This window comes from Lepidochelys kempii, chromosome 3 (genome assembly GCF_965140285.1).
Source record: "Lepidochelys kempii isolate rLepKem1 chromosome 3, rLepKem1.hap1, whole genome shotgun sequence".
Taxonomy (NCBI): domain Eukaryota; kingdom Metazoa; phylum Chordata; order Testudines; family Cheloniidae; genus Lepidochelys; species Lepidochelys kempii.
The window spans coordinates 110,574,235-110,588,759 of NC_136382.1; the positions used below are offsets into that span (position 1 = coordinate 110,574,235).

Here is a 14,525-nt window from a genome sequence, read left to right on the forward strand (position 1 = left end):
TTCTGCAGGCCGTTTTACCCCCCATGTTGACACATTGTTACTAAAATACTTTTATCACAAGCTATCCTCAATTCATTTAATGAGAAAGGAGAGCATGTTAAATTCTCTGCTACAAGAAATTCTGCTAAAAGTAACCAGGCACTACTTATTATAATGGCTTTTGTTTACAGATTTTATGATTGTGAGTTGATTTTGTTTATAAACTAAAATACATTACAAGTAAAACACAGAGTGCAAACAGTTGAGGTTGTAAAAACAAAATAAATTGCACAGTCCCTGTAACATAAAATAAACTAAGCAACAACCTAGAAAAAGGAAATTTCTTAATGAGAATTTGTGAACCCTCTTATTTCATCATAATTGAATTTGAAATATTTCTCTATTAGTAATAAATGGAAACTTAAGGATGTTTAATTGAAAAATACAGGAAGTCATTTGTTCTAATAAAACTGCACAGATTTGCAAGCTAGCAGCAGAAGCTTACGTATGTAAGTGGATTATCTGAGAGTTGTTAGTAGTATAAGACGACTTAACTTTCAGTAGGCCAGATCTTACTTTATATCATATAAATTTCAGGGAGGAGGAACACTTAGCATAGCTCCACACTGATCTAATGGTGCTACACCCTCCTTTACAAAATTCAACCCATTTGCACAACAGGTAATCCTAGATACACTGAAGGAAATTTGATTCTCTGTCTGTGACACTGACCCACATCCGCTCTGGTTGGTGAATGATGGCCAAGAGCATCTGGGCTTGCTGCTCACAGAGTGAGAGAGGGGGCTTCTTTCAAAGACTGCTGCCTACTTCCCTCCTCTAAACACGGAACAGTCTCACTGGTATGCATGAAACTGAAGCTTGAGGTAACTGACCTTGCAATTACTGACTTGTATCCAGTCAGTCAGTTCTAAGAAGGTAATTGAGAAACTAGTTGAAAGCTGTCTTAAGCTACATGTGTTCTCAGATAACCTGGTTACATGTCATATGGCTCAAAACAATATGAGTGGCACGTCTTCATATGATTAACTGGCAAACTTCCATCCTTGTTCTGCTCTGTTTCTCTGTAGTGCTTAATTCTGGCTACTGTGAGGTTCTGCTCAGAAATCTGGCAGGAGTAAACACAGCGTGTTGGTTCTGCTCCTAATTGATGAATAGTACCCAGGGTGTTTACGGTAGGCAGCAGCACCTTTGCTTATGGAGCTCTCTCATCTGGACAGTTCTTCAAAGCTTCGTTCTTTCCCTGTATTCTTCAACATCTATCTAAAAACCAGCAATGAGTGTTTTGAAATGCCGGAAAAAGATAGCTGGGTATCTGTTATTACTGTTGCAGCACCTGACTGAGATCAACTCCTGGATGAAAAATCGATGCCTAATCTCAGGCAAGATGGCAATGGTGCTTGTGCATAAAGGGAAACACTTTTTAAAAATCAGCCAATAAAACATCTCCTTCAAGAGAGCGTGTCTGAACCATCATTGTCCAAGTGGTTGTAGCCTAGAAAAAAATCCTCCTGAATTTTAGATACCCAGAGAGCAACAGCACTCAAAATGACCTCCAGCTTTCCAAGAGACTTTGGCCTATCTTGTCAGAGATAAAATGAGTCTCGGTAATCTATGCATTTATGACCTCCAGGCTTGACCAACATGCTGTATCTTAAAATGCAGCTAGTGACTGTAAAGTAAACGCCACCTGGTGAAGAGTTTAGCCAGCAACTTGTCTGCTGAACAGCACACTTCATTCAGAGCACATCCTTCAGCGCTTCCGTCACACTCACTGGCCCGTTGAGTATCCGATCAAGTTTAGAAGCCATGGGGTGAAATTCTGGGGAGAGCTACAAGGAGGCACAGCATCAAACTTGCAGCCTGAGGGAGTGGGAGTAAGGTGGCTTTGACATGAAATTATTATAGTACAGTTAAGATGAAAAAAAGTCCGTTCTTGTTCATTAAAGTAGGGATAAAAGAAATATCTAGGTTGGTTTTTTGGTCTCTGATCTAGAGCAGAGTAAATGTTTTAAGATGTTCCACTGCAGTAGTGATGAACCTGGTAGAGATATCTGATGGGATAGATGTAATCAATGGGGCTTCTCACTAGGTCATATTCTAGATTGGTTTTGTATGTGTCTTATTTCAGTCAACAGAGAGAATCTGAATGGTTCAGAGATATAACATGAGAAGGGGAAATGTGTATCAGTTAAATGACAGGTTTCAGAGTAGCAGCCGTGTTAGTCTGTATTCGCAAAAAGGAAAGGAGTACTTGTGGCACCTTAAAGACTCAAATAAATTGGTGCCACAAGTACTCCTTTCCTTTTGTCAGTTAAATGTTTTCAGCACACGGCCTAAATTTTCAAATTTCATTAGTGTTTTTGATTGCCTCAATTTTCGGATGCTTAAACTGACTCCTTAAAGAAACCAGGTTTTCAGAATTGCTGAGTGCTTACCCTTTAAAAATCAGGCTCCTTTAGGTGTCTCAAGTTGGGCACCCAACATTGAAAATTGAGTCCAATATATAAATCCTTTTTTCTCCCTCTCATGCACCTGCACTGTTCCTTCAATAATTTTTGCTGTTTTAATAGTGTCTACCGTTTAAAAGGACATTATTGACTTAAAGTGATATGCATCTACTTGCTATTATTATATGTATTACATAATGAGAGATCAGAGGAAAAATCTTTATTTTTTCTGTATGTGACTTTGTGCCTCTAACAGCACTCCTGTGTACGGTCAATTTAATCTTTCCACTTGTACAGCCATTCTGTTAGTTTCCCGTGTGTGTGTGTCTTTCACTCAGTAATAAGAGAGAACAATGAAAAAGAATAAAAATGTGTTTGTAAAGTCACAATTGTCAGGAGGATTTAGGGCCAATGTAATTTAGGGTGACCAGATGGCAACAGAAAAATATCGGGACACACTGGGACACCGTTGGCCCAGCTCCTGCTCTCCTGGGGCCCCCTGTCCCCACATCCCACCTCACCCCCCTGCCTGCTGCTGGCTTGCTGTGTCCCTCCCCACCCACCGTCCGCTCACCTCACTCCCCTGCCAGACCCTGCCTCTCGCAAGGAGACAATACAAGTAATTTGATGATAATCCCTTGAATGTGCTTTGGGTTGGCCTATAGAGAGTTCTGGCTTTTCCCTAATACACCCTCCCTTCCCCTGCCCTCCCGCTTAGCCATTTCCCCTCTCGGGTCTTTGAGCCCTGCATGGATTTGAGCAGGCTATATTGCTGGGGTGGCCAAACTTAGACAGGGCCAGCTTTAGGCCTGTGCCCCAGAATCAGGCCCCACGCTGGCACCTTTTTAAGTTTTACTCACGCGGTGGCGCTCTGGGTCTTCAGCGGCACTTTGGTGGTGGGTCCTTCACTTGCTCCGGGTCTTAGGCGGCACCTCGGCGACTGGTCCTTCAGTGCCGCCGAAGACCCGGAGCAAGTGAAGGACCGGCTGCCAAAGTGCCGCCGAAGACCTGGAGCACCACTGGGTGAGTACAAGCAGGTATTCCAGTCAGGCCCCGCACTCCCTACAGCCAGCCCTGCTTACTGACCTCTGAGCCGCATATGACAATCTTCAAAAATTTGAGCGATGGGGCGTGTCTCCTGGGGCTCGGGGCTTCAGCAGGTGCTCCCCATTGGGTAGAAGCCCCAAGATTCCTCTCCCTGATGGGCAGAAGCCCCTACTCCACCACCCTGCTGCAAGACTGAGGTCCTGAGCTCCACCCAGAGTCTGGTAGGTGGAGATGCGGGAGGGGAGCTGTTGGGGGCTCTGTGACCTACGCTTTAATGTTAAAAGAGCCGCATGTGGCTTGCGAGCCACAGTTTGGCCACCCCAGCTATACTGTGTCCAAATCACAGTATACTCTGGGAGCCTAATCATGGTAACAGGTTATTACCCCCAGGGAAGACTTTGTATCAGGATTTGGCCCTAAATATCTTGAGTCAGTTGCACAAGCAAAACCCACAGAGCACATCCCTACTGCCAACAGTCACACCCCAGCCTGTGCCCAGAGGTCCAGGCAGTGTGTTAGAAATATTTACTTTCACTGGGGAGGACTTTCTAGGAGTCTGGAATGACCCCACCACTTGTAACTTCTGAGCTCATCTCTTCAGTGTGGTGGTGTCTTTCATCACAAGTCCCACGCTCCACCTAGGCTGGGGAATCAACAAGAGGCTGAGGCAGCATGCACCCCTGAAACTTCAGATTCTACCCTCATTTACACCAGTGCAAATCTGGAGTGACTCCACTGAGGCCAGCGTGGTAACTGAAGCACCCTTGGAGCCCTCCCTCTGGAATGGAGCATTCAGAAGGAGACAGCAGGAGTTTGCTTGTCAGTCGTGATTATGGAGTCTCCTGTTGCAGTAAAATAATTCTAGGGCGGGGGCTGATTTCTGAAAACTCTGGCTCCCTTTAGAGCAGCTGTTTGTGCCCAGAGAGGCAATGTCTGGATCCCCACTGGAGGAGTCAAGGCCATGCGATTTGTGCAACTTGGGAATAGCTGGGGTCGGGGTGTTGTGGCTAACAGCTAGGCTGCTGTGTGTGGGGCACTCACACTGTGCTGAGTCAGGTGCACGCTGCTCCCCCTCCCCCCGCTCACCAGTGTGACCTGGGTAGCAGCTTAGCAGTGCTCAGCCCCCACCTTCCTTGAGTGGAATCAGCACGTGCAGAGCTCCAGCAGCCCCGCCCCAGGTGTAGTTGGGCACCTCTTCTCCCTGGCTCTGCTGTGAGCTCGGTGGGCCGGTCTGCGCATGCCCTGCTGGTGATGCTGCTGCTATTAGCTCTGTGGGGCACCTTCCTTCCCCCGCTCCCCCTGTGGAAAAACAGTGGGGAAAGAAAAGCTTGGAAACAGCTTCTGGACAGCTGCCAGCTTCTGGCAGCCCCCCCATTGAACATGGAGCCGTGTCTCATTTCAGAGCCGGCAGTTCTAGCCCTTCCACTGCATCCACAGATCCAGCCCCGGGGGACTCACTGCCTGGCTCTGGGTGCGAGCTGCCCTGCCCAGCCCTTCTTAGGGGCACCCTGAGCGCAGGGGGGACCCCGCTCCAGGGCTGTCACTCAGCCCTGGGTGCCGAGAGCCATTGGAACACTTCAGCCTGGGGGCTGGGCCAGGGGTCAGCAGCCTTCCAGGCTCAATTGGCTGGGGTGAGTTTTCCTCTCTGTTGCCACAGAGTGAGTCTTCCTGATGGCAGAGCTTTCTGGGGGTGCTGCCCCCACCCCTTAAAATAAATGTGGGACTTCAGTTAATTTTGGATCGGATTCCAAAGCTTGTTCGCCAAGAGCAAGCACGTGCCTGGTGCTTGCCTCACTCCTTCGCTGGACCTCCCTCCCCCAACCTGCCGTGAGACCCCTGAACCCTGCCTGCCTCCTCACTCCCCTGCCCGCTGCTCACCTCCTCACCTGGATATCGGGACAAACAGCATCCTGATCGTACGTCAATTGGGACGCAGGACAAAGGGTTAAATATCAGGACAGTCCCGATTTTATTGGGATGTCTGGTCACCCTAAATGGAGTATCTGAATCTACTAATTTTGACAGGTTTCAGAGTAACAGCCGTGTTAGTCTGTATTCCCAAAAAGAAAAGGAGTACTTGTGGCACCTTAGAGACTAACCAATTTATCTGAGCATAAGCTTTCGTGAGCTACAGCTCACTTCATCGGATGCATCCGATGAAGTGAGCTGTAGCTCACGAAAGCTTATGCTCAGATAAATTGGTTAGTCTCTAAGGTGCCACAAGTACTCCTTTTCTTTCTACTAATTTTGGTCTGTTAAGTAGCTTTCAAATGATAGTGTCCCTTAAAACTTCTCATCTGATTCTGTTATTTGGTGAGTAACCAGTTTTCATTATATAACCTGTTAAATTTCATAGATTCATAGATATTTAGGTCAGAAGGGACCATTATGATCATCTAGTCTGACCTCCTGCACAATGCAGGCCACAGAATTTCACCCACCACTCCTAAAAAAGACCTCACACCTATATCTGTGCTATTGAAGTCCTCAAATTGTAGTTTGAAGACCTCAAGGAGCAGAGAATCCTCCAGCAAGTGACCCGTGCCCCATGCTACAGAGGAAGGCGAAAAACCTCCAGGGCCTTCCAATCTGCCCTGGAGGAAAATTCCTTCCCGACCCCAAATATGGCGATCAGCTAAACCCTGAGCATATGGGCAAGACTCATCAGCCAGATACTACAGAAAATTCTTTCCCGGGTAACTTGGATCTTACCCCATCTAAAAACCCATCACAGGCCATTGGGCCTATTTACCATGAATATTTAATTACCAAAACCATGTTATCCCATCATACCATCTCCTCCATAAACTTATCGAGTTTAATCTTAAAGCAAGATAGATCTTTTGCCCCCACTACTTCCCTCGGAAGGCTATTCCAAAACTTCACTCCTCTGATGGTTAGAAACCTTCGTCTAATTTCTAATCTAAATTTCCTAGTGGCCAGTTTATATCCATTTGTTCTTGTGTCCACATTGGTACTGAGTTTAAATAATTCCTCTCCCTCTCTGGTATTTATCCCTCTGATATATTTATAGAGAGCAATCATATCTCCCCTCAACCTTCTTTTAGTTAGGCTAAACAAGCCAAGCTCCCTGAGTCTCTTTTCATAAGACAAGTTTTCCATTCCTCGGATCATCCTAGTAGCCCTTCTCTGTACCTGTTCCAGTTTGAATTCATCCTTCTTAAACATGGGAGACCAGAACTGCACACAGTATTCCAGGTGAGGTCTCACCAGTGCCTTATATAACGGTACTAAAACCTCCTTATCCCTACTGGAAATACCTCTCCTGATGCATCCCAGGACGACATTAGCTTTTTTAACAGCCATATCACATTGGCAGCTCATAGTCATCCTATGATCAACCAATACTCCAAGGTCCTTTTCCTCCTCCGTTACTTCTAGTTGATGCGTCCCTAGCTTATAACTAAAATTCTTGTTATTAATCCCTAAATGCATGACCTTACACTTCTCACTATTAAATTTCATCCTATTCCTATTACTCCAGTTTACAAGGTCATCCAGATCCTCCTGTAGGGTATCCCTGTCCTTCTCTAAATTAGCAATACCTCCCAGCTTTGTATCATCTGCAAACTTTATTAGCACACTCCCACTTTTTGTGCCCAGGTCAGTAATAAAAAGATTAAATAAGATTGGTCCCAAAACTGATCCTTGAGGAACTCCACTGGTAACCTCCCTCCAACTTGACAGTTCACCTTTCAGTAGGACCCGTTGTAGTCTCCCCTTCAACCAATTCCCTATCCACCTTTCAATTTTCCTATTGATGCCCATCTTATCCAATTTAACTAATAATTCCCCATGTGGCACAGTATCAAACGCCTTACTAAAATCTAAGTAAATTAGATCCACTGCGTTTCCTTTATCTAAAAAATCTGTTACTCTCTCAAAGAAGGAGATCAGGTTGGTTTGGCACGATCTACCTTTTGTAAAACCATGTTGTATTTTGTCCCATTTACCATTGACTTCAATGTCCTTAACTACCTTCTCCTTCAAAATTTTTTCTAAGACCTTGCATACTACAGATGTCAAACTAACAGGCCTATAATTACTTGGATCACTTTTTTTCCCTTTCTTAAAAATAGGAACTATGTTAGCAATTCTCCAATCATACGGTACAACCCCTGAGTTTACAGATTCATTAAAAATTCTTGCTAATGGGCTTGCAATTTCTTGTGCCAATTCTTTTAATATTCTTGGATGAAGATTATCTGGGCCCCCCGATTTAGTCCCATTAAGCTGTTTAAGTTTTGCTTCTACCTCAGATATGGTGATGTCTACCTCCATATCCTCATTCCCATTTATCATGCTACCATTATCCCTAAGATCCTCTTTAGTCTTATTAAAGACTGAGGCAAAGTATTTGTTTAGATATTGGGCCATGCCTAGATTATCCTTGACCTCCACTCCATCCTCAGTTTTTAGCGGTCCCACTTCTTCTTTCTTTGTTTTCTTCCTATTTATATGACTATAGAACCTTTTACTATTGGTTTTAATTCCCTTTGCAAGGTCCAACTCTACTTGACTTTTAGCCTGTCTCACTTTATCCCTACATATTCTGACCTCAATAAGGTAGCTTTCCTTACTGATCCCTCCCTTCTTCCACTCCCTATATGCTTTCTGCTTTTTCTTAATTACCTCTCTAAGATGCTTGCTCATCCAGCTTGGTCTACAACTCCTGCCTATGAATTTTTTCCCCTTTCTTGGGATGCAGGCTTCCGATAGCTTCTGCAGCTTTAATTTAAAATAATCCCAGGCCTCCTCTACCTTTAAACCCATAAATTCTTCAGTCCAATCCACTTCCCTAACTAATTTCCTTAATTTTTGAAAGTCAGCCCTTTTGAAATCAAAAACCCTAGTTGCAGATTTATTTTTGTTAATCCTTCCATTCAGTTTGAACTGAATTAGCTCATGATCACTTGAGCCAAGATTATCCCCTACAACCATTTCCTCTATGAGGTCCTCATTACTCACCAAGACCAAATCTAAAATGGCATCCCCTCTAGTCGGTTCAGCAACTACTTGCTGAAGGAATCCATCAGCTATCGCATCTAGGAAAATCTGAGCCCTATTATTATTACTAGCACTCGTCCTCCAGTCTATATCTGGGAAGTTAAAGTCTCCCATGATCACACAGTTTCCATTAGTATTTACTTTATTAAAAACATTAAAAAGGGCTCTATCCATATCCAAATTAGATCCCGGCGGTCTATAGCACACCCCAAGCACTATCCCAGGGGAGGCTCTAATAGTTTTCTTCCCCAATTTAATTGTTGCCCAGACAGACTCAGTCATATCCATTTCATTGCTTCTTATTTCTTTACATTCTATCTCATCATTGATATACAGTGCTACTCCACCACCTTTACCTTTATTTCGGTCTTTCCTAAACAGCACATACCCTTCAATACCTGTAGCCCAGTCATGACTACTATTCCACCAGGTCTCTGTTATACCTATAATATCTGGTTTCACTTCCTGCACCAGTAACTCTAGTTCCTCCATTTTGTTACCTAGGCTCCTTGCATTAGTGTACAAACATCTTAATTTTTGCTGTTTGGCCTCACTCACATTCTGTACCTACAGCTGTATCCACTCTTACTTCATTTTCTTTCCACTCTATGCTAAATTCTGGCGTGGTGATTACCTGGACATCTCCCAACCATCTCCCCCAAATTCCTAGTTTAAAGCTCCCTTAATCAGTTGTGCCAGCCTCCATCCTAGAAGTCTATTTCCTTCCCTACTCAGATGAAGTCCATCCCGAGAGAACTGTCCTCTATCCATGAATGCTTCCCAATGGCCATACATCCCAAAGCCCTCCTTATAGCACCACTGCCTAAGCCATCTATTGATAGTCATAATCTTGTCACACCTTTGTTGCCCTTCTCTAGGAACAGGCAGAATCCCACTAAAGATCACCTGAGCCTCAATTTCCTTAAGCGTCCTCCCCAGCCTAGCATAGTCTCCCTTAATACTTTCCAGCGAGAATCTAGCCGTATCATTTGTTCCCACATGAAGGATAATTAGGGTGTAATTAGGGTGAAAATTTGTTTCTTCTGGACTCCTCTTCCGCCTTTCATTTTCTCTTACTTCCTGGCTGATGGCGTGATGTGTTTGCACTTGCCACTGGCTTCAGGTCCTGGTCTAATTTGTCTGATTGTCACTTTAATAGTGTTTAGTACCTCCGTTTTGATCTCTTCAGTGATAAAATGGCTGTTTTATGGGATATCATTAGGCCTCCATTGCTTTGCCCTTGTGTAGTTACTTTCACCTGTGAAAAGTGAATATAAAATACACCAGTTCCGAATGGCAACATTTTATTCTCACTTTGCATCGGTGTAAATGGCAGTGGTGGAAAATTTTGCTAATTTTTTTTTTTTAACAGTCCTGATCTGAAGTCCATTGAAGTAATTGGGAGACAGTTATTCTATTGATTTCCTGGGGCTTTGTATCTGGCCATTAACACATTGCTATAAAAATAACACTTATGTAGTTCCCTTCCTACAAGGGTCCAAAGTGCTTAGCAAAATTTACAAAATAGTGAATTATATCAGAAACTATGCTCTATGACTCTCTATTTTGGGGGGAAAAAAGGAAAAATAATTCCCAAGGCATATTGGATGGCAATCTAACAAAGTACTAAGATACCTTTATTATTTTATCATCTGACCCTAGTTCTCATCCCAGTACCGTGCATTGTTTTCTCTGGAAGCTTTCTACAAATCTACAAAACAGTTTTTTTAATATTGCTTTATCTATCTGTTTGTTTTGAGGATAATGAATGCTGTAGTAAAGCAGAAATGAGTAGTTTAAATTTCAGAAATAATCTAAAGCTCTTTTGATGGCTGTTTAAACTGGCAGAAGAAAGTGCTGCTCTGATGCCAGTGAAATAAAACCATTCTCTTGGAAAAGCGGATCGAAACTTTTTCAAGCAGTACAGTATGTGGAAAGTTACTTGTAGATGGAAAAATATCATGACCTGCACAACAAAATGTCTCAGAGCAGGAAATAATCATGTTTTTCTTCGTATACTTAAAACATCCAAGTTGGGAAAAAAATCAGATGGTATATGTCCAGAACCTCCTAAATGTAATACAGCACAATGAAGATCTTTTTATCCTCTCCAACAAAACTGTTACAATCCCACAGCAGAGACAGAAAAGTTGCTTGTGGGCTATTTATCAAAATGCACGTCAGGATATTTGATATTGGTATTTTCAGGCTCTGCACATTTTCTAGATCTCTGTGAATCTTTATGTGTGTGTGTGTTAGCCACTAATATGAAGAGGAATGCAATTCTGGGGTGATGCACACATAGCTCGAGCCTATAACCGTGGACACACAATAGAATACTTGTTCTTCTTTCTGTAAGACAATTGGCAAGATTGTAGGAAACTTTTATCAGTGCATCAAACCAACGACAACAGATTCCTGAGGGAAAGAAATCCTTGGACTTCCGGAATATTAACTTCCCTACCCTCTTCCTTTCCCCATGGCCACAAATCTGGCACCTTTGGTTCTGCTATTTAGCAACTGGGCAGGGGTAGACTCTGTAGTAGCCCCCTAGCCCAACCATTTACATACACATTAGCAGGTACTTGCTTTTATGGGGCGGGGGGGGGGAAGGGGGGCCTTGGGGCTTCCTCCAATTAGTCAAGCTTCCATTGGCCCCTCATGGTCAGGTAGTTTGTAATCAACAGGAGCAGCGACTCGTGCACCTTAATTGCCATGACCCCATCACCTATCCGTTGATCCAATCCTAAATTAAGTTGGCTTGTATGCTGGTATTCGTGGTAAAAGTAATTTGTGATGGCCGAGCTGCTCCCGTGGCACACCACATTGTGTGGGAGTATCCAAAAAATTCCACCTTCTCCTTTCTCCCATTCTGCCATCCCAGGCCAAGTTTAAAGGTTGAGATTGAACTGTACGACACATACATCACCTGAAAAGCATATGCGAATAGTGTGAATATGTGGTGGTCTTACCATGCTTGGAAGGGTATAGTTACACTTATTAAATACTGATATGTAATGTTCCTGCTCATAAACTCTAATTTGTGCACATTATCTCATCATTACTCTGTTTGGAATTATAGTATGTCCATTGCATTGCTCTCTCTATCCTAGACTTGTGTGTGTATATATACGCTCTGTACACACTTTTTATAAAATCGATTGAGACAGTAATTGACTGGTAACCCTTCTGCCAGAAAAGTTTATTGCATTAATTTAATGTCAGAAATCTTGGATGGTTGCTACTTTAAAAAATAAAAATAAAAAAAATAACGTTGAGCTGTGTCAGTTACATGAGCATCCTTACTATTTTTTTTCAGATGGTTTTAGTTAAAACTGGGGACTGCACTTTGATTGCAATTATGCTGATGTGAACGAGATCACAATGTGGTTCAGTGTCTGAAATAGCTTAACTTTGATTCTATAAATTCTTTTAATAGTATCAGACCTTTCTGGCAGCTGTTGCTCTAACTAAGGTTTTAAGTTTTGAAACCAAAAAGTAGCTTTGAAACAATAAACATTATTAAAAAAAAATTGGCTGCTTCGGGTCACATGTAAATAATCCCGTTTTGCAATTGTGTTGATGTTACAAAGCGTGAGTTCTGCTTTAATGTATTAGTAGAACTCGGCAATTCTTGTCTCTTTTTATAAACCTGTCATTGGGGAAAGAGGAGCCAGGACAGTGAATGTGGTAATAGCACAACTACTTGACATAACTGTGTAAATTGACGGGTTTTGCTTTCTGAAAAAGAGTGGCATGTAGTTAAGGGGATGGTGTAGTGAAATTCTGAAATGTTATGGACATTAGACACCTTTTGGAATTATTTTGTTCTCCAATCTGGCACTCATCTGCATATCACACAGCCAGTAGATGAATGTAACACACTAATCTGGCTACCGGCTGCCTGTGTTTTTTCCAGTCCCATTTCCATAGAATCTGTGATTGGATCCATGGATAATGAGACTAAAGGGAAGTATAGGAAAGGATTGATATTACAATTTTGTTGCCTAACTTACACCAATTATGTACCCATTTCAGTAGAAATGGTTACTGGGATTCTGTTCCTGTACTTTTTTTCCATGAAAATGAATACATGGCTGGGGGAAAAAAGTGAACAGTTTCAAAATATTAATGGAAACCCCAATTTCTGCATCTTCTAGTCAACTGATCTGGACAGAAGTGGTGGTGTTCCTTCCTAAGGACTCAATTCAAAGCCCATTGAAGACAACAGAAAGATTCCCAGTGACTTCAGTGAGCTTTGGATCATCCCCACAATGAAAAGCAACACCACCAAGAGAATTTAGCCAAGAATCTTGCTGTTGAGAATCTGTCTTGGTTCTGCCTTAGGTGTAGCTAGAACAGAACATTTCTTCTCAAAGAAATCTCCAAAAGTATAGCACATGGGGATTTTTCCCTGGGGTGTTGAAGCACCTACATTAAAGTTAGTATGAGCTGGGGGTGCTCAGAGAGTGTCGATATTAGGCTGTAGATGTACAGTGAAGGAGAAAGGAAAAAGGTAAGGAAAGAATTTTCATCTGTAGAGGATGGCCACAACTCACAGTTGTGGGACTCTTCTTTTTTCCTTTATTACAGTAATCGTGAATTGAAAATATGATGAAAAATTAAAATTTCTCTAATTTTAAAGAGGCTTCTGTTGCTGAAATAAAACTCTCATTTTGTTCCCATATTATTTTTTTTCTGTAGAGTGGGAAGCCACCAATTAAGGATATGTTCACAGAGCTCAAGGATGGAAGGAAGCTTTTGGATCTTCTAGAAGGGCTCACAGGAAATCCACTGGTAAGAAAAGTATTAGTTAGTGATTGTGAAGGATGGTAACCACCTGACCTGTGCTTCCTAAATACAAACATCCCACTATGGTAGTGCATGTAACTTTGGGCTTGATCTAAAGCCCATTGAAGTTGCAAGGCATCACAAGAGGGAGAGTCTTTCATGCTTTGATACCCGTTTGTGGCAGTCCACGATAAGCTTTATGGCGCTGATCCTGCAATTAGATCCTCGCACCAGTAGGGCAATAGGGCTCCACGCAGGCCTGCTGCACGAATCAGATTGTGGTAGCACAGGGGAAATGTAGTGGCTGGTGTTGTCAAGTATTGCTTTGAATTTTAAATTCTCTTTGCCCCTACCCAAAGTAGGGCATGAAAAAAGAGGAAGTGCAGCCTCTCCCCAGTGCTCAAGGCCTCAGTTGTCTTATGGGTGTCAAAACAACAAATTGCTTCTTGTTCCTTTCCAGGAGCCAATAATCCCAGCTGCTCTGTCGAACTGCCAAAAACTTCACCTTCCCCCCCACTTGGGAACTTCCACAAGGCAGTTATGTTACCACTACAAAATTCCGCAGCACATTGAAAATTTAAAACTTACGAAGTTTTGTATAAATTTGAAACATTCTGAAACTGAGGTTTGTTTCAACATATAAGGAGTATTGTATTAAGTGTTACTCTTTTTTTCATAGTTCAGTAAACATTCTTTAATCTGCAGTTTTCCTTATTTTTCTGTTTTTCTTTATAAAAATAACAGGATAAAATGACAAATTTCCCGTTTTTCTGTTTGTTTTCAACTGTCAAGTGTTTTGACACGAACAAAATGTAACTTTGTATTTTTATTCTTAGCCCAAAGAACGTGGTTCCACAAGAGTACATGCCCTAAATAATGTCAACAGAGTACTGCAAGTTTTACATCAGAACAGTGTAAGTTTATATTGTAACTTAAAATATTTTTTGTGGTAATTTTGGTTTAATAAGTCTTCTCAGATAAGACTTGGAATTGCAGATCATAAGCCAGTTGCACATAGCAAATAAAAATGCCACCAGACAATGAAAACTATTCACAATTCAGGTGGTCAGTATTTTCAACTGTCTAATATTTTTGTGAAATAATTAAATGCAAGCAAGATGTTACGAAAATGGCATAGTTTTGGATGAGATTTTGATGAAGAGGAACTGAATGGTTATAGGCATTTGTTCTCTGTGTGGGTTAAACTGTTTT

General features: G+C 42.4%; 1 protein-coding gene across 7 annotated transcripts in view; it reads left to right on the forward strand.

Moving 5' to 3' along the window:
• UTRN (utrophin) overlaps positions 1-14,525 on the forward strand; it is a 587,274-nt gene that overhangs the window by 110,348 nt on the left and 462,401 nt on the right. For 6 of the 7 annotated variants that reach the window (XM_073337527.2, XM_073337525.2, XM_073337526.2 and 3 more), the window contains 3 exons: positions 13,227-13,319; positions 13,774-13,938; positions 14,150-14,227. In XM_073337527.2, coding sequence (XP_073193628.2) covers positions 13,227-13,319; positions 13,774-13,938; positions 14,150-14,227 — 336 coding nt within the window. The remainder of the gene's footprint in view (positions 1-13,226; positions 13,320-13,773; positions 13,939-14,149; positions 14,228-14,525) is intronic. The other variant, XM_073337529.2, reaches the window with a different exon arrangement.